The sequence below is a fragment of the Magnolia sinica genome, chromosome 11, assembly GCF_029962835.1.
Source record: "Magnolia sinica isolate HGM2019 chromosome 11, MsV1, whole genome shotgun sequence".
NCBI lineage: Eukaryota > Viridiplantae > Streptophyta > Magnoliopsida > Magnoliales > Magnoliaceae > Magnolia > Magnolia sinica.
The window spans coordinates 6,321,401-6,347,782 of record NC_080583.1 but is presented as its reverse complement, the minus strand read 5'-3'; the positions used below and the strand labels follow the sequence as shown (position 1 = coordinate 6,347,782).

The 26,382-nt window shown below is 39.5% G+C and overlaps 1 protein-coding gene and 1 non-coding gene across 6 annotated transcripts; both read left to right on the top strand.

The window, feature by feature from the left end:
• The first annotated feature begins 6,309 nt into the window (after positions 1-6,309).
• Positions 6,310-25,033, top strand: LOC131218676 (argininosuccinate lyase, chloroplastic). Of its 5 annotated transcripts, none has more exons than XM_058213359.1 (8): positions 6,310-6,694; positions 9,950-10,213; positions 15,821-15,937; positions 18,117-18,265; positions 22,131-22,422; positions 22,503-22,692; positions 22,849-23,018; positions 24,356-25,033. In XM_058213359.1, exons 1-8 carry the CDS (start codon positions 6,395-6,397, stop codon positions 24,617-24,619), a joined length of 1,746 nt encoding a protein of 581 aa, XP_058069342.1. In that variant the 5' UTR covers positions 6,310-6,394; the 3' UTR covers positions 24,620-25,033. The 5 variants fall into 5 exon arrangements, with proteins under 5 accessions (XP_058069342.1, XP_058069344.1, XP_058069343.1 ...); XM_058213361.1 differs by having other exon boundaries at positions 9,942-10,213; XM_058213360.1 differs by lacking the exon at positions 22,503-22,692 and having other exon boundaries at positions 22,854-23,018.
• On the top strand, positions 21,586-21,796 carry LOC131219832 (small nucleolar RNA U3). The gene has a single exon (XR_009158474.1). It is a non-coding gene; the product is annotated as a small nucleolar RNA U3 (small nucleolar RNA).
• Positions 25,034-26,382: the final 1,349 nt, after the last annotated feature.

Sequence of the window (26,382 nt, the reverse complement as noted above, 5' to 3'; positions counted from 1 at the left end):
CAAGCCAACATAAAAATATTCAGTGAAATGCCCCATCGGAAATAGTGGACAACTATAAAAAAAATCTTCAAATTCATGAGGTGGCCAACATGATAGTTGGATTGCCTATTTTTAGGGCACCGTACTTTCATGGTAGAACCACGCTTCATGACAATTTGGATGCAAAAGGCACATTTAAGTGGACCCACTTCAGAGCTTGTAAGATGGACGCAGGATTAGTATGAGGTGGGTGGATTTATGACCGTAGGGCCCTCCTTGATATACGTGCCTTACATCCATGCTGCCCATCCATTTTGACTGATTTTAGAGTATGATAAAAAATAATATAGATCCAAATCTCAAGTATACCACATGGCAAGAAAAAATTGACAAGTAGCCGTTAAAAACTTCTTGTAGGCTACAAAAGTTTTGGACCAAAGCTGAAATTTGTGTAGTCTGTTCGTTCAGGTCTTTGTAGCCTTATCAATAGGTTGGATGGCAAATAAACATTTTGGTGGCACCCTATAAGTTTTTAATGGTGGTTATTTACTATTTCGCATGGACTGGTCTACCTAAAATCTTCATCTGCTTCATTTTTCTGATCATATCCTAAAATAAGCTTTTAAAAGGATGGATGGCATGGATGCAATACAGATAAATCAAGGTAAGCCCCACTGTAAGGGATCCACCTATCCTCGTAGGATAAGTTTATTTTACATGTGCTTATCCGCTCGTGAAATTTCCTGAGCTCACTTGCAAAGTTTCACCCTATAAATTAGGGCGAGACACAGATGTACGGTATAGCTGCGAACCACTTGAATCTAAGAGAGGAAATAGACACGTTCCCGTAGATTTCCTCAACCGCGATTTTTGTGGGAGGAAATTACGTACATGCCCCTGTGTAATTTTTCATTGAAAAATGAAGAACTGATAATGGTGGGCACTGTGTTGTATGTTGAAATCTAAACCGTCCATTAGATGCACCACACCAAGATTATCATAGATCCAGACAAGAAGAGAGTGTGGTAGGTTCAATCATAAGGTAGGCCAAACCATAAAAGATAACGTGCAACACTCAAAACACCGAAATTCGAGTGTGGCCCATCTGTTGATTCGATTGGCTAGATGTTTTTCTTGCGATCACCATGATAGGTTGCATCTGTTGGACGGGTTGGAAGTTATACCACGTTTAGCGCCTGCCTATCAAGTATCGGCTCTGCCAGAGTATCTAGGGTTTTTCTCGTACTGAAAAAAAGAGAGAGAGAGGGAGAGAGAAATTTTTTACTGTAAACCCCAACTTTTACCCACCGTCTTTTACAAAACGCTCCCAAACTCTACTTTCCCAGACCCACCATGCTGTACGGACATACTATTTTCAGACGAAACTACCCTTGCATTCATCAGACAATAGCTACGAATTACAACTGTAGCCATTGGTAGTGTCGGACTACAGAATATGCTGTGCAAAGATTTGTGGCCCACAGTGGCTACGCTTCCAATAGCTACGGTTAAAATCCGTAACTATAACTTGACCATGTGAATACCATAGCATTTTCGTCTGAAAATAATATTCCGTACAGAATGGTTTTGTTTGGGAAGGTAATGTTTGGGAGCGCTTCGAAAAGACGGTGGGTAAAAAGGTGGGAGTACAGTCGGAAATTTCTCTGAAAAAAATACCAAAAGAGATACCAGAATTGCCTACATACCGGCTTTACGCAGTGCGTGCAACCGCCAAGCTTTGTGGGGCCTACCCTGTTTTATGTATACAATCCTCTCCGTTCATCTGTTGGGAACCATTATTTTTACGGTACACGTAAAGATGATTCTGATTAAAAACTCCTGTGGGCCACACCAAAGGGAAAATTTTAAAATAGCTCCCAAAATCGCTAAGTTCCAACGTTGTGTCCTTCCTGAGTTTTCTATCAGGCTGAAATTTTTTACTTATTTTCTTCATCCTGGTGATTTACGCCTGGTTAACGGATTAGATGAAAGATACATACTGTGGTGACCCCACACGCAAGCCTATGGTTAGGGTCCCATTCCCATTCTTCCATGTAGTGTGGCCCCATATAAATATTAAATCTCCTGATTTTTGGTTCTAGGACTTAAAATAAATCATAGAACATTATAGACGGAGCCGATTTACATGGGCCCATATTCAGTACTACAGTCGACCTAGCTATAGATAGACAGGCTCTGTGAGGTCTACGTCGGTGCATGTGTTTTATCCACGCCGTCTATGCATTTCGGATGACCAGTTCAAGACATGAAACAAAAATTGGCAAGCGAAAGGCTCAAGTGATCACTATTACAAGAAAAAGTGGAGATTGAACGTCTGCCATTGACAACATCTCTGAGCATGAAAGTTACAAGGAAAAGTGGAGGTTAAACGTCTACCATTGAAAACATCTCGAGCATGAAAGTTTTGCATAAAGCTAATATTCAGGTTTTCCTTGGTTGAGACCTATGTAACTTTATGAACAAGTTAGATGGTAAATAAATCTCACGGTCCAACTTAATAAGATTTGAATGATGACTTTAATAAGTCATTATTTATGGTCATAGATTAGCTACTGAACCTGGCAATAGCTAGACTTGCTATTTAAGTTTTGTCACCACATTTTATGAGCCTCACTACAATGTATGTGTTGTATCCATACCGTCCATCCATTTGGAGAGATCATTTTAGGGCATGAGAAAAGAATTAGACACATCCAAAGCTTAAGTGAACCCTACCACAAAAAAATAGTGGGAATTGAATGACTACCCTTAAAAACTTCTTGAGGCCATTGAAGTTTTTGATCAAGCTAATATTTATTTTTTTCCCTTATTCCATGTCTTTTTCAACTTATAAACAGGTTAGATATCAAATAAACATCACGGTGGGCCCTAGGAAAGTTTCAATGGTGGGCGTCACTGTCCCTACTGTTTTCTATGGTGGTGTCCAATTAAGCTTTAAATTTGCCTTAATCTTTGGATCATGCCACAAAATGATATCTCTAAATGGATGGACGGTGTGGATACAACACATACATCATGGTGGGGCCCACAGAACGTGATGATGTCACTTCAGTAGCGAGTTGACTACTACCGGGTTCAGTAGCTAATCCATGTCCATTATTTATGGTGTTTCATGTGGCATGGCCCACTCAAGCCTTTGATTTGCCTCCTTTTGGGGCTTTATACCTAGGGCCACTAATGGTCGATCTTGGATTTTGAATTGTTTTGGGCCTGACTGTCAAGCTAGCCTGATTGAAAATTTTGATTTTTGAGGCTTAAGCTTGGCTCATTGACACCATTACTTGTACCTTAAAATGAACTGTCAGAATGAACGGACAGCATGAATAAAATACAAACATCACATTGAGATGTGTGTTACTTAAATTTACAATGTTCATCCATTACAATCACCACTATTTCATGCAGCATAGTTTAGTTGAGATTTTGACCTGGCTATTTGGTAGCATAGATTTAGAACCCCTTGGATTCAGAATCTCTTTGATTCGAAATCCTCTTATTGTGTTTGGAATTGCATGAATTTAGAATCCTCTTCAATCCAAAAGTACTTTTGTATAGTATATCTCTGGGGTTTGAATTTAATTATTAAATCAACTTTTATATATCTAATTAATGTACATATGTAATGTTTGACACACTAATTGTAATAAGCCCATTAAAATATATATTTTGTCCGAAAATGATGAAATTCCAAGCATCAGATGGGCTACAAGCACAATAATACATCCGAGTCACTAACTAATGATTTTTAACCATTGATTTATATGAATAATGTTTAGACGACAAATTATCATACTAAAGTAATTATAGTGATGCAATCAATAATCTAATTATTTTGGGTTATCATCAATATGACATTTGCCCAATAGATTAATAAACTAATCACACACATGTTACATATGTGACTCTTGGAAAGATTTTAAATGTAATCAAGCTTTCACCTTGAATTTCAAATCCAACGAGAGATTTGAAACTCCCAATTAGCTCATGGGGCAAAACATGCCAGGCACATGGTGCCCAACAGCTCCTTTTTGTTTTTGTTTTTTCTTTTTACTACACACGCACACAAACCCCCACACACTCACGCCAGGTGCCCAAGAGCTCTTTAAAACGAACGGATGGCGTGAATGTCAGGAAAATGCATCGAGGTGGTCCCACAGTCAGGTATTCACGTGAACCTGCAGAGAAATTGGATTGCGTGCTCAATTACTAAGTAGGTACTGAGTAAACTTTGTTGGCCCCACCGTGAATGTATGTATTTATCCACACCGTTCATCCGTTCATACAGTTCCCAAAGAAAATTTCAACGGTAGAAGTTAAATTCACACTGTTTCCTGTCGTGTGGTCCACTTGCATTTGGATATTCTTAAATTTTTGGGTTCAAGACCTATAATTATCTGATAAAATGGATGGACGGAGTTGATAAAATACATGAATCACGGTGGGCTCCACAGAGTTTAATCAATGAGTTCGTACGCAATCCACTTCCATCCACCGAAGCCTCGCCCATAGCCCGTACGCCCACAGACTGACTTGGATTTCGTCCTACCCGGCCTATCTCCAACAGGGAACGGTCGGGAGATTTGAGTGGCCAACGTGATGTATGAGTCTTATCCACACCGTCCATCCATTTATTTATATCATTTTAGGACATGAAACAAAAAATTAGGTAGATCCAAGCCTCAAGTGGACCACACCACAGGAAGAAGCGGTGATAATGATTCTCACCGTTGAAACATTTCTAGGGCCCACCGTAATGTTTATTTGCCATCCAACCTATTCATAAAGTTACATATACCTGGATGAAGAGAAAACACAAACATCAGCTCCATCCAAAACTTCCGTGGCCCACAAGAAGTATTCAACGGTGAGAATTTAATCCCCATTGCGTAGTCCACTTAAGCCTTTGATCTTCCTAATTTTTGGGAATATACCTTAAAATGATACGAAAAAATGGATGGACGGTGTGGATAATACCTATACATCATGCTAGCCACTCAAATCTCCTGCCCATTCCCAGCTGGAGACGGACGGTGGTAGGACACAATCCGCGTCCACCCACACACTGGAAGCGGATTGCGTAGTGAGTAACCTACTACGCTTACTGAGTAAACTCAGTGAGGTCTACTATGATTTATATGAGGTGGGTGTAGGGGTGCACACAAATTGGGCTAGCGCGGTTAGCTCGCTCGACTCGGCTCGAAAAAGCTACTAGGTTTGAAGCTGAGTTTGAGCCGAGTCGAGCTGATTTTTTGAGCTCGAAAATGAGTTCAAGCTGAGTTCAAGTAGGCCCTAGCTCAACTTGACTCCGATCGAATCGAACTCAGATTGAACCAGTTGGGTAACTTGGCTACCTTGCCATTGATGTTTGCCAACTTTTTGATAAAATGACTCAGCGAAATGTGGTTGGTGGCAAGCAAGGTTTGTACATGAATCAAATATCTTTTTTTTCTTTTTCTTTTTTTTTCTTTTTTTTATTATTTGGGGGGGTATGTTACTTAGATGTATTTGATAACATACTTGTAAAATCATTCCCTCTGTTACTAAAATAGTGGGATTTAAATAGTGGGATTTTGAAGTTGCAGTTTAGGTGTTTGTGGAAATACCTCAATGGCGAACTCGGCTCAATCTTGGATCAAACTCGACTTGAGCTGGCCTGATCTGCTGACTGAACAGAGCCGAGTTGGCCAGTCAGGCTGGAGGACTGAGCTAAGCCAAGTTCAAACTGAGGCCAGTCAGTGTTCGAGCTGAGGCCATCTCGACTCAGTTTGACTTGATGTACACCCCTAGGTGGGTGGATTAAAGTGCTGAGTAAACTCTGTGAGGTCCACTATGATAACATTAGAGCTTGATGGAAAAAATAAAGCATATGCAATATTCAAAAGCACCACACCACATGAAAAGTTGAATTGAAAGTCTACGTTGAAAAACTCTTGGGGGACATAAAAGTTTTGGATCAAGATTATATTTGTTTTTTCCTTCCATCAATGTCTGCATGATCTTATGAAAAGTTTGGATGACAAATAAATATCACTATGGGTCGTAGCAAGGTTTCAATGGGGGGAAATCATTATCCACACTGTTTCCTGTGGTATGATCCACTTGATATCTTTGTACATGCTTCAATTTTGGGCTCAACCGTTTAAATTAGATGGAAAAACGAATGGACGGCGTGGATAGATTACATACATTCAAGGTAGGCCCAAATGAGTTTACTCAGTACGATAAGAGCGTACTGAGTAACTCAGTACGCAATCCGATTCCCCACAGACTAGGGTATCTTACGCACTCCGCGTAAAACAGTGGTTTTTTGGGCGGCTGTAGGAAACGAAATACCTTGGATTTGTTTATTTTATTCTCTCTCTATCATTTTCATAGACGACGGTTTTTTTTAGAGATGCAATCGCTCTTCAAACCCTCCACCTTCACTTCTCATCCACATCCGTTACATACCGTCCCGAAATATCGGATCCGAAAAACCGGGAGGATGCTAGGAATATCGTGTGCGTCGGATCCAATGCCGGATCTGTTGGTGGAGAAGAAGCTGGGGAAGGAGGTGAAGCTATGGGGCGGGCGATTCGAAGAGAGCGTAACGGATGCAGTGGAGAAGTTCAGCGAATCGGTATCGTTCGATAAAGAGCTCTACAAGCACGATATAATGGGGAGCAGAGCACACGCCACCATGCTCGCGCACCAGGTTAGGCTTTGTATCTCTTGATCTAGAGATGATATTTATATACCCTGGTTTTGATAGATACGCCCCTTTTTGTTTGTGATTTGGTAGTTATATATCTTATTTGTAAAAGAAAATGATATCTGGGCACCCCTTTTTGATAGATACAGTCATTTCCTTTTGTTATGGGGCCGTTTGGATGGATGAAACTTCTGTAAAATGTAAGTGATTTAGTCGTTTGGATGCCTGAAACTTGTGTGAAATGTAAGTCAGTTGCAGGTGGTGTTTGGGGGAGGAAACTTGCCTGGAAGTCACTTTCAATCTGTAAGTAAGTTACATGGCTGAGAGCTCTGTTTTCACTTACCTGTAACTTGGTTACAGGCCAACGGTCTGATTTTTGCAAAGAGGGGAGAGGGGAGAAATGCACCTCCATTACCAGCCATTGAAGCTCTAAGCTCTCTCTCTCTCTCTCTCTCTCTCTCTCTCTGTGTGTCTACCTCTTCCCCTCTCTGCAATTGACTCCCTCTCTCTCTCTCTGCATTCGGCTCTCTTCCTCTCTCTCTCTCTCTCTCTGCATTCGGCTCTCTTCCTCTCTCTCTCTCTCTCTCTCTCTCTCTCTCTCTCTCTCTCTCTCTGCACAACCGGCACTGTGTGCCTCCCTCCCTCCCTGTCCCTCTCCCTCTCTCTTCCTCTCTCCCTTTCTGCTGTTGGCTAGGGCGGTAGGGTTTTTCGTTATTGTTTTTCGTCCGTTCTTGCATTTGAATGGGCCCCAATTCGGCGAGGTTGTGACAGTGGGGCCCACATAGCATGTGTTTTGCATATCCACACCGTTCATCAGATTTTCCAGCTCATTTTGGGCATGGCCCATGCCCAAAATGAATCAAATCCAAATTTCAGGTGGGCCCGCATTATAGGAAACAGTGTTGATTGAACGCCACCATGAAAAGCTTCCTAGGGCCCACTAGAATGTTTATTGCCATCCAACCTGTTGATAAGGTCACATGGACCTGGATGAAGGGAAAACACAAATATCAGCTTGATCCAAAACTTTTGTCACCGTATCTGTATCCCAAGGATGCGATACACAACATGATACCGATATTTTGAACACTGATTACAACCTTTGGTCTCCACTAAACAAGTTGCCAATAGGATCAATGAGCAGGTTTTTGTGCCGTTCCTATCTACCATTGAGCTTAACATGGGAATTGCTTGGATTGCCAAAATGTAGGCTCCATATGTAGTAGTGTACAGTTCAGATGGATGGGCTCCACATGTAGTAGTGTACAGTTGAGATGGATGGGCTCCACATTTTCATCTCCACTTTTTGTGAGGCTAGGCTTGACTATGGCAGTTTTTGTGCACCACTGGACGTGAATCCATAATGTCAAAGTAATGGGCTCCATCGTTGATGGAGCATAGCCCGAAGGTCATATTAATCAGACAATCCTAACCATGCAATTGGTGGCAATCAAATGGCCAGTCAAAGAGAAAATGGTCAGCTCTTCAAACTCATTGGGTGAAATCAGACCATTAACTTTATGCGTTCATTGTGATTTCTGGGCCATGCTCCATCCCCAATGGGGCTTTTTATTTGGATGTTCTGGATTGAAATACATGCACAATGTGTGTACGGTAGATTAGGCTTTAACAATTTAGTAAACTGCGGCAAACACACACCGTGGACTTGTCCTTTCCCAAGAAACCATAGAAGCAAAAGAAAGATATAATTGAAAGCATTGGATCTATCAAATCAAGGGTTGTAAATTTCAGCTCAGAGTCTTTACAATATGCTTTCTTTATTTCTGTTGAGCATGTTAGGGTTTTTCTAGTTTTTACTTGGGAATTGTTATTCAAAATTGTTCAGGCATGTAGCTCACGGAATGTACTAAATTCTTGGGAGTTTCATGACATTACAAAACTGGAACCAATCGATGTCAAATCTATTTTTTTTAAAAAATATTTTATGTTTTTTAAACTTTCATTTTGACTAATATAGAAAGTGTTACCATTAAAAAAGAAAACAATGCAGAAAGCATTGGATACTCATCAAGGGCCTCTGTGATTGATTCTTTAAATCCATGTTACTTTGAGACTAATCATCAATGAAGTCCATGCACAAATTCTTGGAGCTTTTATATATTTTATGGTCATAACCATTTCATTGGGGATTTGGAATTGATAGATATGAAAAATTCCAGTCTTTGGGTGATTAACAGGGTATATGGTTGTATTAGGTAGTGGGCTCCAGCAGTTTGGGCCGCCTGCCTTGTATTTGTATTCTTTTCTTTCTTTTCCTTTTCTCTTTCTTGTTCTTTTGTTGTTTTCCTTTCTTCTTGCCCTTGTGGCCTCAAAAAAAAAAAAAAAAAAAAAAAAAAAAAAAAAAAAGAAAAAAAGAAAAAAAAGAAAGAAATGGGCATAAGGAGGTGGATGTGAAGATTTCTTTTGTTGTATGTGAGTTGACAATTTTAAGATCACATTTTATCTGGTACCTTGTCTGTTTAGTGGCATTTAACATGACATCTCAGCCATATGGCTGCCTGAATTGTTGCCTTCTTTTTCTTTTCTTTTCTTCACAATCTATTTCTTTGGTTGGTGTGGGTCTTCAGAGCCTTATCACAGTACGTTTCAGTGATGCTTGTACACAAAATTAAAAAATGAAGTCATCAGTGTGCCACCTGTTTTGAACAACACAGACAAGACGTCTTGGAATCGAGAAGACATGCATCCCGCTCTTGTTTTGTACTTGCTATCTGAAATTCAGAGCTCACACTTACCTTTGTATTTTATTGGCTTTAGTATTGGAGGTGATTGCATAGACCTTTTAGGCATAAATTGACTCTAATCCTGGCAAAGGGGTATCAATGACTTGTTTGCACATTATTATTATTTTGAAAGGCACTTGTTTGCACATTCTTTCAGAGAGAATCATGGAAATAACTTAAGTTTTCACCGCTATGTATTACATGCTTTATAGAAGCTTTCTTAATGGATTGTGCATTCTTTTAATTTTGAAGTCAAGGTATACATGTGTAGTGTAATGCTCGTCTAAAGTTCTATCGGTGTTTGAGTAGAAATTCCTTGTCGACAATAATATAAGGTTCAAAACTTTAGTAGGTCTGCCTGCATTTTCTTCTTTGTATTTTTACCAATCTTGCTATTTAGCTTCAAGGTCATGTGGTATCCATTTTCGTCTACTGTACAGTTATTAATTTGTTGAATTTGATCCTTTTGATTTATAAGATGCAGATTATTTGCTTATTTATTGTAGTGATGTAGGGCTTGATGACTGCCAGTGATAGAGATAAGATATTGCGAGGTCTTGATGAAATAGAGAGGATGATTGAATCAGGGAAATTTATCTGGAGAGCTGATAGGGAGGATGTACATATGAATATTGAAGCAGCACTTACAGACATGATTGGGGAACCTGCAAAAAAGCTGCACACTGCTAGAAGTCGAAATGATCAAGTGGTAACAGATCTTCGCCTATGGTGTCGAGATGCTATAGATGGGATCCTCACCAGAATTAAACAACTTCAGGTTCTACTTGGCCTTTAATTGTGACAATCATATTACTTTTACATGCAGAGTGACTTCTGTATTCTTTTAACATTTTCTAAGTAGACCTTATGGACATTTGCTCCAAATGCTTACTAATCCATGGTGTTCGCATCCTATCTTTAGATGTGTGGAATGCCTCATAAAAACAATTGCCCACTTCATATGAAACCACTCTAATATGTGATTTTGCTTTGTGGTGCAAGCATGTGATACCAGGATGCTTTTATTTGCATATCAACTAAAGGTTGGTATACTGCCAAGAGAAGTGCAAGTCTTCTATGTGATTTTGCTTTGTGGTGCAAGCATGTGATACTGGGATGTTTTAATTTGAACATCAACTAAAGGTCGGTATACTGCCAAGATAACTCCAAGTCTTCTATGTGATTTTGCTTTGCGGTGCAAGCATGTGATACTGGGATGCTTTTATTCGAATATCAACTAAGGGTTGGTTACTGCCAAGCAATGTTCCGAATAGCATCCGTAGTGTAGCTACAATGCTACATAGTGTTAGCAAATAATGTAAATCCCTTACAGCGTACGCTATAGGGGTCATGGCGTATGTAGCGTTGTAGCGTACGCTACACCTTTTTTAATATATAAATGATAATTGTATTTTGTATTTTGTACTTAATAGCCTCCATATGTGGGATTTTAATTTCTTTTCATACTTGTGACCAAGGTATTCCGTAACAGTAACGGTGGCCGTAACAACCGCCACCGTTACCTTTACGATACGGGGTGTAACAGTCGTAATGGGGGGTCGTTATGGTCTCTCTCTCTCTCTCTCTCTCTCTCTCTCTCTCTCTCTTAATTAAAAGAATTTGAAAAACCTATATCGGCCATGTAATGGACTGTTACAGGTCCTTTACGGGGGGTTGTAACAGCCTTTACGGGTCATTTTTTCCATAATAGCCATTACGGCCTTTATGACCTTGCAACGTGTAACGATTGCCACCGTTTCCTTTACATAATAGCCTTTACGGCCTCGTAACAGCCTTTACGACACACTATACTTGTGACTTGTGGTTTCAATTAGACATTATTAATTAAAGTGGTTTGATTAAAAAGTTGTTTATGTGATAGTGATTTGATTTGGTTTATATATTTTGATTGGCTTTTGATAAATGATAATTAATAACTTGTTTGAACATGCTTATACTTGAAAAAATGAATCATATTTTAGGCACATATATTATTATTATTATTATTATTCCTATTTTTAAATTAAAAAATAGAAGTATTGTGTAGCTTACGCTACATGCTACGGAGGGCTGAATGCTATGTAACATGCTACCGCTACTTAAAACATGTTGCCAAGACAACTCCAAGTCTTCTCCGCCCTCTCTCTCTCTCTCTCTCTCTCTCTCTCTCTCTTCCCCTTTTCCTTTTAATCTTAAACCACATTGTTTGGACATTAATCTTCTAAAATAAAAAATAAAATTTAGTTTGGACATTGTGCTTTGCATAAAGCACATGTTGCATTAAGAAAGCTTTTGGCTTAAGAGAAGCATGTTACTTGGACATCCCACTTTGATACTACTTTGATGCAGGGCCATTAACTACTTGCTCTAAAAGCTTGAACTGATAGAGCATGGCGAATCAATCCATTTATCTCATAACCCAGGCCCCACATCCCATGGGTTAGGACCTCGGCTGAACCCCCCTCGTGGGCCCCACTTCAGATGAGTTCCGCTTCACACGAGCTACCCGCCTCACACGGGCTACCCACCCCGAGTGTGCCCTTGCATACCACAAGCCACCCCACTCATGCTTGGCGTGAAAATGCCCCTGCATTTTAATAGTAGCTTGTAATACCACATTTCAAGTGCCCCATGGTATCATGGATCCTGTGTGCATGCTCCTGACACTTTAAGTATTTTCTTATGTGTTGGTAGTAATCTTTCTTCATCGACTCGTAAGATTTCTTCCATCAGCATGCACATGTTTGTGTGCAGGCCACATACTCTAATGTGGAATGAAGGCATGGTCCTGGCAACTTTTGCTTGACAAGCTTAATTTCAGACTTTGTTGATAAGCTTTTGGTCGAGTTCAACAAGTCTTCACAGGATGTAAGATTGGGCAGTCATAACTTTAAGAACTCAATCATTCTCTACTTATTTTCTCGGGACAAGGGTTCTCAATACGCACTTTCATAAGGGATTCAGGAGATCTAGATTTACAATTTCAAAATTTTTTGTTGAGCAAACTAGGAAGAAATTTCAACCATAATTGAAGCCATATTCACCTGTATGGCATTATCTTTTGCTAAGGCTACCGAGAGGTTGGGTTTAGGTCGAGCCCTACAATACCTATATCTGGGCTAACGGGTTTGGGTCTTACCGGACCCGGGTCCTTTATGGCTCGGGTCTAGTTTTTGAAGAGTACCTGTCGGGTACCCATAAGCTCTTTGGATCTAGGTCTTGAGTTGAGTTTGGGACCAATAAGAGCATTTACATGGTTGGGCCGACCCGATGGGTGGATTAGGTAACACAAATGTGCACTTCAACATGTGCAGGGTATGTACATGGGCTCTCTTACGTGGGTGTGGCTTAGGAATCCTCGTTTCTTTTGCTAGAATAATCTATGTAGATTACACGTATACAATTTTACCAATGTTTTAAATAGCGAATAGTGTGTAGCGTAACGCTCACCCCTCTGAAGCGTGAGGAGTAAGCTACATAGTGTGTAGCGTTAGCTAAACGCTACTAGATTTTTATTCAAGGTTGGGCTTGGTTACACCAATTTCATAATATTTTGAACTAAATTATACTGATTAATAGCGAAATTTAACAAAATTGCATGATATTTGGAGCAACCTATAGTAATAGGAAAGGACAATGATTAAGCATAAAGCTTAAGAAGAGCAGCGAAACTAATATATATATATATATATATATATATATATATATATATATATATATATATATTTGAAAGGTAAAACTGATTTAATATTATTACTTATTTTACCAGAAGCATTGAAAAGATTATCTAATTTTTATTGAAAATAAAAAGTGTAACAAATCTTTGAAAACATTAATTGATTTTAATGTTGTAGTGAAAAATAACTTGTAATGTAAGCTATATAGTGAGTAGCATATGAAAATCATCATTTAGCTTAAGCTACACGCGACTTAAGATATTTTAATGAGCTATGTAGCGTTAAGGCTAAGTGACCCTATGTAGCGTAAGCTACACATTGCATGGCGTAGCTATTTAAAACACTGAATTTTACTAATAAAACTAACTGGACCCAACCCAACTCTAATCGGGTCCATCACGAACCCGAACCCGAGTAAACCTGATTTTTAACTGGGCCAAAAAAGGTGGGACCCGAACCTGACCTGATATCTAAACACCCCCTGCGAAAAAAAAAAAAAAGAAGAAGAAGAAGAAGAAGAAGAAGGAACCAGACCCATTAGAGTTGGGTTGGGTCTATTGGATACCTGTGGGTCCGAGTACCCATTGACAACCCTATCTTTTCCCCAATGCCCCTTCAAATCAATTTGGCTACTGGGGCATCATGCATTGATAGAGTAATTTGTGGGCCAGAACTCTTGATAAATTGTGCGAGTCCAAGGACTATCGACCCTTTCATTGATACGGAATGCTCAAACATGTTATTCCCCTAGGATCTCCTACTAATGGTAAAGAAAACCTATAACCCATAAATACCTTGACTTCATTTCCTACTAGCATTAATCATTTTCCCAACCCCAAAAAATATGACATATAATATTCTTCAACGAAAAACTGTAAAAAAGATGCCCCAACTTTTGGATAGAATCTGCATGGAGCAAGAAAGGAAAAGCCATCATAGCCTTCTCTTCCTGTAATAATTTGTAAATGACTGTTTGATTGAGGAAGCTCATTTAGTCAGCTCTTAGAAGCCTATCCCTCACAGCTAACTGAGGAGAAAAATAAAATTGGTGTCATTCTTGTAGAAGTTCTCCAAATTGAACAACTGAACCGTCTTCAATGAGGAACTGGAAAAAGATGTCTCCAAATCTGGAGACGATCTGCACGGAGCAAGGAAGGAGAAGCCATCGTAGCGTTCTCTTCCTGTAATAATTTGTTAATAACAGTTTGAGGAGGATGCTCATTTAGCCTGTAATAATTTGTTAACAATAGTTTGAGGAGGAAGCTCATTTAGCCTGTAATAATTTTTTAATAACAATAATGCAAACCCTGAAAGGGGAAGCAAATAGATCAAAGAAAAGAAGAAGAGATTGTGGGAAAGGACCCAACAATCCTCTAGCCGAATGCTAGAGACTGCTCATGCAAGGCTATGAGCAAGCTCAATAGTCCTCTAGTCTTGAACTAGAGATCACTTCCCCCCTTTCAACAACTACCATAGAGAAATACAAGAATTACTCAAAGAAAATATCAATCAACTTGTTTTATTCCATAAGCTATAGGCTTGATTTATAATCAGTCCTTATAATCTGCAATAAAAGCTATGGAATCTAAAAATAGGACCCCTAGCTAGCAAAGATATGAAAAATAGGAAACTACCTAAATAAGAAGAATCTAAGATTACTTCTTGCCTAATATAAAGATATTAAAGGAAATTACCTAATGAAGAGATTTAAAAGTAATAGATAGTAAGGATATTTCCTAATGTAGTGATTTGCTTAAAAATGGAAAGTGGGCATTTTTCTTGTGCACACATGCAGAGCATGCATGCGTGAGATGTGAGCCTTTTCTTCAAATCTTGATCAATCGGCTTGTGTGTCCATTTGGTTGCATCAACCAGTTTGAGGAGGAAGCTCATTTAGTCAACTCTCAGGAGCCGATCCCTCACAGCCAACTAAGAAAAAATATTTGTGTCATGCATGTTAAGTTCCTTCAAATTGAACACCTAAGGCAAATCTCTTACTGCCCAATAAAGAAGAACCATACAGGAAGTATCCATGGAGGCTCTTTAATCCACTAGACAGCCTTCCATAACTACAAGGTCACAGATAAAATGGCAGCAATTGAGTTCTGCATAGTGTTTACCCCTTTTGCTCTAGCTTCTACTCCATGGTCTAGTTTGGAGCTATTTCAAAATAAGTAAAACAGTTCTCATATGGGGCTCTTCAGCTAACCTCACGTAATTGGGATAAGGCTTAGACAATGATGATATGGGGCTCTTCAGAAGTCTTTTAGTGAATCTACATGTTCTGTAGTGGCTAAATAATGCCATCAACCTATTCGCACATGCTGTCAGCAATGTCCCAATGATCCATCATATATTTGGTGCAATCGATGTGGTAAAGAACTACTTAACTCTCTCTCTCTCTCTCTCTCTCTCTCTCTCTCTCTCTCTCTCTCTCCTAGTTCAGTTATCAACATCCATTGTTCTGGTTTTTTATTTTTTATTTTTTTATGAATAGAAGAATCTAATGATCTATGCCATGAAAATATCTCTAGCATTTCTATGGTGGTTACTTTTCTTGCGTAGCAAATAAGACATCTGCATTTAGCTGCCCCAAAGTAGAAAAACTATATGAATAAACTTTTTGCTTGTGTACACTCCACTTCATCATTAAATCGTTTAGCCTATCAGATTCCATCTGTTGAGAAATCCTTTTGTAAAAATTGCAGGTAGCACTAGTGAAATTAGCTTTAAAAAATGAAGGCCTAATAGTTCCAGGATATACACATCTGCAGAGGGCTCAGCCTGTTCTACTACAACATCTTCTTTTGTCATATGTTGAGCAGGTAAAAACGGCCCCAATTGTGCTTTCTCTTATAATAGAGCTAAAAAGGCTTATATTGGCACTCGTGTAGTTCTGACTGGCTACTCCACCTGTTGGCACATTCTTGTCACCTTTTCCTTTGTGCTGCTTATTTTTTATGAAATCGGACAAGATATTGATTGTTGTTGTATATCTGTTATATACTTTTATTCAATCTGCAAAAATTCAAATCTGTACTTTCCTTACTGAAAAAGTTGCACAAAACTGTTGCTATACGCAACATGACCTACCTTGAAAAAAAGGGAAATGAAGGCAAATGGGCCTGTTTTGATAGGGAAGTCTATTTATGTCTTTGATAACATGCTCGGCAGGCTATGGTTGATTACATACCTTCCTGCTCAACACCTTTCTCTCATTTGCAGCTTTTACTTGGATGGTGGAAAGAAACAGGGTGCTCACTATCGACAATCTCCAAAAGAGTTCCATGGCCATCCCTAACATGTGTCCCATGTGTTTGCGTGATGTCGATTTGGTAAATCATTTATTTATCCATTGTCCGTTTGCTAGATTGGTGTGGGAGATATATTTTGCTCTCTTTTAGAAACCTTGGGTTATGTTGGGACCATTGAAGGCCTGTTTTTGGCTTGGCATGGAGGCGGTTTTGTGAAAAAAGGCAAGATTCTGTGGAGGTTATCCCTGTTAGCCGGCTTGTGGGCTATCTAGGGGGAAAGAAACAACTGGTGCTTCTGTGACAAAGAGCAGCCCGCTATCATAGGTTTTTCCAAGGGTGAAGAGGGAGATAAAGTCTCTTCTGATTGTATTTCTCCTTCTTAAGCTGGGTGTTGTTGCTGTAGAGTTTCACCTTTTGGTGTTTTTTTTTTTTTTTTTTTTTATAATAAAAATTTCATTAATTCTCGAAAAAAAAGTTCTCTTGTAGGAAGGTGAAGTTTATTTACTAAAAGAGTAGTATTGAGAGAAACAACTTGTTTGGGTGAAAAGATGAATTGGTATTGCAGCAAATGTTGTAAATACATAGCGAGAAAAGTCAATGCGACAGCTGAGCTGATCATTTGCATAAGTAGAAGTTAAAAAGAAATATCTTGCAGCTGATTGTGTTACATTATGTAACAATAATGGCTAATGTGAAACAGAAAGTAGGAAAAATGGGAAACATTGGGCTGCGAAAATAATGGCTGTTGTTGCTTAAAACAGCTTATGATACCACAACGTAATACTGTTACATTTATAAAAGAACCCTAAAGGCCATTATCACATATAATGGTCATTATTGAAACAAGAAGAGCACTTATTTTTATCATATAAGAAAAGAAGGGAAAGAAATCTTTTGAAAAAAGAAGGGAGAGAATTGTATGAGGGCGAAAATAATACAACTATCTGTTCTCTTCCCTAAAACCTTTGTTTATAATCAAATTGGTTACCAGGATTAACCCAAATCAGAATCACATAGATACACCCTAATCCCTCTAAGATACATCTCTATCTTCTAAAGTTATGATACACTGAAGTACCACTTAAAAATATGGACATCCCTTTCTAACCATGCTCATGCTTCTCTACCACCATACCCTAAAAAATTTAAAAACGAAGATTATTAGTTAAATGGACATTTCTCATTATGTAACAACAAGTGATATGGAAGGAATGCAACAATAGGACTTTCTTTAATGGAGCCGATTCCTTGGAGGTGGTTTTTCCAAAGGCCAGGAATAGAGTTGTATATTGGGCTTTGGGGCTAAATGTGTTTTAGGGGTGTAATAGGGATTTCCCGATGTTGGAAAGGAAAGTGGCTTTAGGCCCAATATTGTAGGATGGTCATTCATCATCTGTGCCTTTGTATGGCCTTCCCGGCCCTTCTGTTTTTCCTTAGCTTTAATAAATAATTGTTACCACTCCAAGAAAAGAAGAATGATGGTTCTGTTTATGTGTCTCATGAGTTTTCTAAATCTTGTTATGTCAAATTGTCAATGCTAGAAGTTACAAATCAATGAGTACTGTAATTCCAAAAGTGATGTTGCTAAACTTGTACTATAATTGTGAGGCTACTTGTATATTTTGCTTCCTTTTGTCAAATGGAGAGTTTTGTGTGACTGTTGATTTGCCTCCTTTTATAAAATGAATAGTTCTATGTAACCGTTGATTTATACTGCACTATCTTAACAATCCCTATGGTGCTTTTGTAGCTCGAACGTGATGCTATTCGGTTCGTAAACTGCAAAAATGGGTTAAACTTTTGCCCGCTTGGTGCTTGTGCATTGGCTGGTACTGGCCTTCCAATAGATAGGCACATGACTTCAGATGCTTTGGGGTTTACTGCACCTATGAGGAACAGGTAGACACTGCAACAGTTCCTGAAATATTTTTGTTTGATTTAAATGTTCCTGAAATATTTTCATTCATTTTATTTTCCTGCCACATGGTCATATTGTCGGGAGCACTAAGTAAAAAGCTTGCTCCAGCCATTCAAAAATAAAATAAGAAGGCCGTCTCCCTATTTATACTGAAGAAAGTAGTATCCTGAAGAAAGTAGTTTGATGCATTCAAAAATATATGAGCCTCACATGTGCCAATGGATGGCATGTGTGAGTGATGCGAATAATCCATTGTAAAAATATTCATGGGACAATATAGTCCCTATAAAATCAGCACCACATGCATTTTAGGTGGGCCAATGATAACGGTCCACTGTCAACTGTTCAAGGACCATTTGAAGAACAACTGACATGTGTTGACACCATTATTTCAGTGTCGGTGCCCTTATAGGCATCTCTTACAGAAAATAGGCTTAGCTGATTTTAGGGTAGCACAAAAATAGGCCCTGGGTCTGTTTATTTTGCACCAGTGGCATTCCTCATTTAACATTTCTAGCAACTATAGGCTTTTTTAGTCCTTAGGTGGATCAATGTTTTAAATAGCATATGCTAGGTAGCACGCAGTAGCCTGCATGCTATTTAGCATACAAAAATAGTGTATTTCGACTGCAGTGTATGCTATTTTGGGTGTAGCATACACTACATGCTATGTAACATATAGCAACCGTAGCATATGCCACATGGTTTTTTGGGATTTATAGCTTAAAAACTTAAGTTTTATAGGGGATGTACTTCCACGCTAGTTCAGCATCAGTTTTAAAAGGTAACTCATCCTCACACGTAGCACTGATGTACAGCTATCCAAACGTTCCAAATTGTGGGTTCCATTGTGGAGCAGATTGATAACATGACACTGATCAAGGAATTGTAACCATCCTTCGACCGGGCCAAGTGTAGTGTATGGTTGCAAGCCACAACCATCTTCTAAATTTTAACTAACACATGAGTGTAGCCTTTGTAAAACATGCTTTCAAATGAAAGCATTTGAAGCCGTGAATACACAAATGCAACCATCACTGATGCCCAAAAACTTCAGCTGCTCAATTCTCTCAACTCACAACTTTTCTAGATGAGGTTTTAGCTGTTGAATCAGCCGTAGGGTAAGATCACTCGGCAAAATTTTCAGGGGCATTGGAGCCAAAACGATGGAGATACCAATTTTTCCCCCTTTTCACATCCGTACAGCTGTGGAACTCGAATCGAAGTTTTCTTTCTTTTTTCCCCCTCTTTCGTTTGATTGAATATCTTCTATAGGTCAAGAGAGGTATTTTCTTGTCTTAACCCCCCTTGGTGTTTTTTGTTTGTTTGATTTTGAATGCTGATTTAGGTTTTTTTTTAAGATTCCAAAAAAAAAAGGGATATAGTTTTTTTTAGTGTCGTCAGTTCCTCTGCAACAATGTAGAATGAGTTTGTTCTACAGCACTTGTGTGGGGCCGGATGTGGTTTGTGTGTGGCATCCAACTCATCCAGCAGGGTTGACCTAACCATCATGCATGCTATCACATAAGCTAGATATTCTTGGGCGGCTGTCCATTGTTTTCTATGGTGTGGCCCACCTGGTGATTAGATAGGCCTAATGTTTGTGGCATCCCATCATCACGATGAGGTTTACTTGATGCACAGGTTGGGTAGCGTACACAGTTTCAAAGAACACGATGAGCCCCACACAGGCAGTTGCATAGCTTTTACACGTTTACTCATTTACTAATACTTGCGATTTTTCTCAAAAACTTCAAAAAGCAATTATGTATATTTGTTTACTGATACTCAATTGTGATCTTTTTAATGACCTACAGTATTTGTTGTTAGATTTCACTAAGATAGTTTAGTGATATTTGGCTTAGAAACTTGTTGATGTGATTTATTATTATTATTATTTTTTTCTTTTTCTGGCTTCAATATGAGTGGGTTTGGCTTTTGATACCTTGTTCTGGATGTGCTTTAAGTTGAAAATCAAGGATATATTTCTATATCTTTTTAGTATTTTTTGCTATTTTATCTTTGCTTTTAGTATTTACCATTTTTTTTTCCTCTTTTTTAATTAAAAATTTAGATGTAGCATGTAGGTGATGTAGCGTAGAGTACGTGCTTCAGAGGGGTGAAGGCTATGTGCTCTTTGCGAGGTGTATTTACCATTTTTTTCTTTTCTTCATCGTCTTCTTGTCTAAGTAGTTGGATTTAGTTTCTAATAAAACATGCCTCATTAATTTTCTAGTGGTCTATTGGATGTATCCCTCCTATTAGTATGATATCTTATTTGTATTATTGTTTATTGTCCACTACTGGATGTTTCAAAACAAATGGGCAGGGCTCAACTGCATGTAGAATGGCATGCCAGCTTTCAACCAAACTCCATAAAATGTCAAGTTATGCTTTTGGTAGAGCTGTACATGAGCAGCAAAAGCTTGGTAACTCGCTCGACTCGGCTCGAAAAAGCTCAACTCGACTCGGAACTCGCTTTACTTGAGCCGAGTTCGAGCTGATTTTTGGAGCTCAAAATGAGTTTGAGCTTGCCCTTGCTCGACTCGAATACTTCTCGAACTCAGCTCGACTCAGTAACTCGGTACAGGGTATATATACCCTTTTAAAATTAAAACCCTAGTCCCATTCCCAGCCCAGGCACTCGTTCGGTCGTTCCCCTTCAAAAAAAAAACCCTCTCTTTCAAAAAAAAAAAAACCCTGTTTGATTGTTTGCTCAGAGAAGAAACCCACTTCTTTTTCACCATCACAACCTTCATCATCTCTGCAGTTCGATCTTTTTCAGAATCCTATCTCCGGACATCTTGATTTTCCAAGGTATAACCTTCTCTAACCTCTGCCTTCAATTTCAGTTCTTTCTCTCTGTTTTTCGGTTTTGGTTTCATCTTTTTCTCTGATGTGGGTTTCTACTATCATGGACGCTTCCCTAATAACCTCTACTTTGGATTTTTTTTTTCGCCATTGAAAACAAATCAATCTCGCAAGAAGGAAATAAAGAAAACCCACTTCTCTTCTACGTTTGATTTTCTTTCTTTTGTGGGTTTTCTTCCTGTTCTTTTGCGAGTTTTATAACTATAAAGATCTTGAAATCAGCTCGAACTCGGCCGAGCCGAGCACAAGCTGGTGCTCCGAGCTCGAAGCCCGAGCCGAGCCGAGTACGAGCTGGTTCTCAAGCAGACCGAGTCGAGCACGAGCTGGGCAAAGCTCGGCTCGGCTCGACTCGTGTACACCTCTAGCTTTTGGTGCTATCTGCTTGTTAACGATGAAGCGTGGAATACAAATTTGGGTGACACCAGCCTAGTCAATCTTCCTTGAACTGGATTTGTTCCAAAGGCTTGTACTTCCATATCCTTAAAGTTCTGATGAGACAACATCCAAGTCTGGTGGATGAATCATCACCGTGCTATGAGAGTGTGGTTGATTGCTGAGATCTCTTGTGGGTACTGGCTGTAGAGGATTGTTCTCAGACGGTTACTTCCAGTTATGATAGTCATGCAGTTGTCTGACAGACCAGCCAAGTCAACTTGGTTTAGGTGGTCACGATTTGGAATCAACCCCTCGAAACATGTAAAATTTCAAACCGAGTTGGAACTGTTTTGGTCCTAGGAAAGTCGCACTCCAAAACCAACTTTTTGACTTCCTGCTATGAAGAATGATCAATCGTTATGTAAAATGTTATGTAATTTAATTGAGAGGGATAATAGTGTAGGTGATATGTCATATTAGTCTTAGCCAATCTAACACAGGATCAGGAGATGGGATTGCTTTATCTACTCTTTGTTGTATCTCACTAATAACATCTGCTTTCCTTGAATGACACGTTGCATTACCCATGTCCTCAAACAGCATCGATGCAGTATCAGACAGGGATTTTGTTTTGGAGTTCTTGTCCACTAATTCTATCACTGCTGTTCATCTTTCTCGACTTGCCGAAGAATGGGTTTTGTGGGCATCAGAAGAATTTGGGTTCTTGACCCCTAATGATTCGGTCTCAACTGGAAGCAGCATCATGCCTCAGAAGAAAAATCCAGATCCGATGGAACTTGTTCGTGGAAAGTCCGCAAGAGTTGTAGCAAGCCTGGTCAGTCTTCTTGTATTGTGCAAGGGACTCCCACAAGCTTACAATCGTGATCTGCAGGTAGAACTCTTCTTTAGAAATATGAGTTTTAGGTTTGTGGGTTATACCTGTGCATATGAATTGGCCCAAAAAGCAAGCAGGTCAGTCCATTCATCAGGAAGGCCACATGTACACTAAATGGGGACCCTTGGCATTTTCTAGAACCATCCATTGTTTTCAACAACAAAAAAAAAAGTGGCCCAGCTGACAAGTCAATTGGCATAATTCTCAGATTGGGCCTCGCCTACAAAGTGGGCTCATGCGATGCATGTTTCCAGCATCCCATGTCAGGTTGGCATCTCTGGCTGCATGTCTTTGTGTGTTGACTTAAGCGAAGCTTGATTTTATTTTATTTTTGAATGGCGAGTCATGGTTTGTGTTAATTTATTTTTGTCTGATGTGACTTTCTACTTTCATCATTCTGATTGTAAATAGCTCTCTTGTTAGAACAGGAAGACAAGGAGCCGCTATTCGACAGTGTTAAAACCATCAAAGGAATGCTTGAGGTGACCGCAGAGTTTGCACAGAACATCACGTTCAATCGTGAGAGAATACAAAGGTCTCTACATGCAGGGCATCTTGATGCCACTACACTTGCAGATTACTTGGTCAAGAAGGCAAGTCGTATTCCACTTCCAAAATTTGCTTTTCATGGGTAGAAAAGAATGCGTTTTGGTCTCTCTTTTTTCCCTCATTTTCATTTTTTGAAACTGTGATAATTTTATTGAGAAGAGGCCAAAGCCTAAAGAATTACAAATCACCCATTCCATAACATGTGCTTTAGCCAACTTTTTCCCCTCAAATTTCCACAATATAGTAGATAAGTTTCAATTAGGAAAACCCAATTCCAACTCAATGAGGGCCCAAGTCCAAGCCAGCTCAAAACTCGATGCGATTCAAAATGTTGATTTAACAAGCCTATGCCGCAGTCTAACACTTTTTTTTTTTTTTCCAGTTTTTCGAGTTGATCAATCGGAGCAGTCAAGCATGTGTTCATTATAGTTGAATTAAGATTTTTTTAGTACTCTATTTAGTTGTTTTGATTTCTAAAAAATCCAAGCTACCCCTTTTTTAGTAGTTGGTTGAGTTTATAAATACATCACTAAGAAACCCCCAAAATTACACTGAAAATACTGAAATTGCTGCTAATGAGATTACAAAGCAGCAAAACTTACCATATTGTTCAGACAATTGTACTATTTTGTGCACATTTGCCAGCAAGGTCCGCACCTTACGATCTTGCTCCCAATCTGCTTGCCCCTTCTGTCCCACCACATGAAAATCCAGACCTTTTATCTTGAAGGTCCCATAGTATATCTCACAAGAAAGGAAAAAAAAAAACTGACTGATTGGAGATCCTCACTGTCCATATGAAGGTGGGTTAGAAACTGCTTTTCTAAGGACAAGCCTTGCTAGCATGGTGTGCCTTAAAGACCATTATGTAAAGGTAACGGTGGTGGCCATTACATGTTACAGGGTTGTAAAGGTCGTAATGGCTGTTACGGAAAAAATGACCCGTAAAGGCTGTAAAGGCCCCATAATGGTCCATTACTGGGGGCTGATACAGGTTTTTTTTGTTTTTATTATTTTAAATGAGAGAGAGAGAGAGAGAGAGAGAGAGAGAGAGAGAGAGAGAGGCCATTACAGCCCCCGTAACAGCCATTACACCCCACATCATAAAGGTAACAAAGGTGGCCGCTACGGTCACCGTTACTGTTATGGAATACCTTTCTTGCTAGGGAACCCCTTTTTTGTGCTTTTGTGATTGTTTTTGAAATTTATTAAGTCTGTTAATTTTGAGCATTATCCAGATTCCAGAACCAACAATCAGTTTCACATTGCTTCTCTATTTCGATAGTATTTTTTTCATGTTTCTCCTTTCCTTCTTCTTCCAAATTCATCAAGCCAGTTACTTACACTTTCATGTCTCTCCATCTTCGTTGTGATGATGCAGGGTGTACCCTTTAGGACTTCTCATGATATAGTTGGGAGAGCCGTTGCATTTTCCCTCTCAAAAGGCTGCCAGCTTTGTGAGCTGACTCTCGGGGAGCTAACAAGTATAAATCCCGTGTTTGATGCGGATGTTTACGATTTCCTTGGTGTCGAAAACTCAGTTGAAAAGTTCTGCTCATATGGATCAACGGGCTTGGAACGTGTGGCTGCGCAACTCAACTTCTGGGTCAACACACTCAACATTGACAGTCACCAGGAGCCATAGAGGCATGCAAGAAAGGAAATTTCACCTACAAATGCATGGATGATATTCATTTTTGAACTGTGGATGTGCTGGCTTGGGCATTAATGCTTGTCCTCATTGAATGGTGCACCCGTTCTTGAGCCGGGCCCATGTACCGGAGGAACCACCGGCGATCTGAACTTTCCCAAGAGCAACTTGGCCATTGAAATCGTCCATGACACCTCATGCATTGTTGTTAAATCGACAAATTCTCTCTCCGCCGTTAGCAAAGCAGGATATTTACTGTGTTTTGGTTGGGACTTATGAGGAACATAACTGCAATTTAAGGTATATTTTGTGGTTATGAACACTATCCATGCCTATCCAAAATGCAAATCATCGTATTCATTCTTATGGAAACGGGAATGAAAAAGAGGATTATTTTTTCTCTCTCAAGATATGGATGAATGGAAGTGTAACGCTGACAAGGAGATATCAGGATCTGCTTATGCATCCGAATGCACCATTCATTCCATTGCATTTGAAGTGAATGATGTCAGGTCAATCTGCTAGTGCATCCAAACCTGTTGTTCATTCATGTAGTTTCAATGGACTGTTCCCTGTCCAATCTGATTGTGCATCCAAACAGACCTTATATATCATCGGAAATCCATTCCTCCCCAATGACATTGTGCAGATGTCCAAATGCAGCACTGGTTGCTACTTGACAGGGTCTAACATGAAACATGAGCAATCTGAAGCACCACAAGGTGGAACAAGGATAAGGTATTCGGATCCCGGGAAGAGGAAACCTGGGTTTTAACACATTTGAGTGTTTGGATTGAAAGAATACTAAAATTTCTATAGAAATTGAGTTTGCAGATGCTTGTTTGAAAACGTAAATGCATGGTTCAAATTCCATTTCTAAAGCTTCCCTCAGCAGGGCCTGGGATTCCAGTCTTTTGTTTTTCCTTCTTTCCTAGCCCTGGTTGTGGTGGCCCACCTATCAGTCCATTTGTTTTCTTTGAGCTTTGCCCACTAACCGAACAATGGAGCCGTGTTCGATTCTGTAGTTGAGTTCACGAAGGTTTTATATGTTCACGGTTTACATTTTCTCTACGAAGAGACTGACATCCGCGCCGTGCTTAAGGTGGGGTCCACGATGATCATGATCTTACATGAAAGCCAGGCTCGGTCATTCAACAACATCGTGTGCCATAAAGGCCGTTACGGGCCGTAAAGGTAATGGTGGCAACCGTTACATGTTAGGGGTCGTAACGGCTATAACATTCATTATGGTAAAAAATGACCCGTAATTATTATTAACGGCACGTTACATCCCCTCCATAGTAGTCCCGTAGCGGTCTATCACAGGATCTGTTTTTCATATTTTTTAGCAACATTTTGGGGTTAGATACAGGTTTTTCAGTTATGACCCAAAGGTAACTGTGGTGGCCGTTACAACCACCCTTACCGAACACCTTGCTCAACAGGCCATGCCTGAACTTTTACCATCTCTTCCTCTTCCAACGTGCAACACGTAGAGCATCCTCACACGTGTCAACTCCTGACGAATTCTTCAAGAGATAAACTCTGATACTCGGGCAGAATGTGATGGATGATACGCAGGCACCGGTATTCACTTCAAAAATCCATGTGTAAGATTAATTATGATCAGACCGTTAAAATCATGGGGGCCGTTTAGAAATGTCATGGTGTATATATATGGGAAAAGGTACTATACGCTCGACCTTACCGTAGGAGCATTCGGTAATGAACCATTATTATAATTTACTAGCAATGGT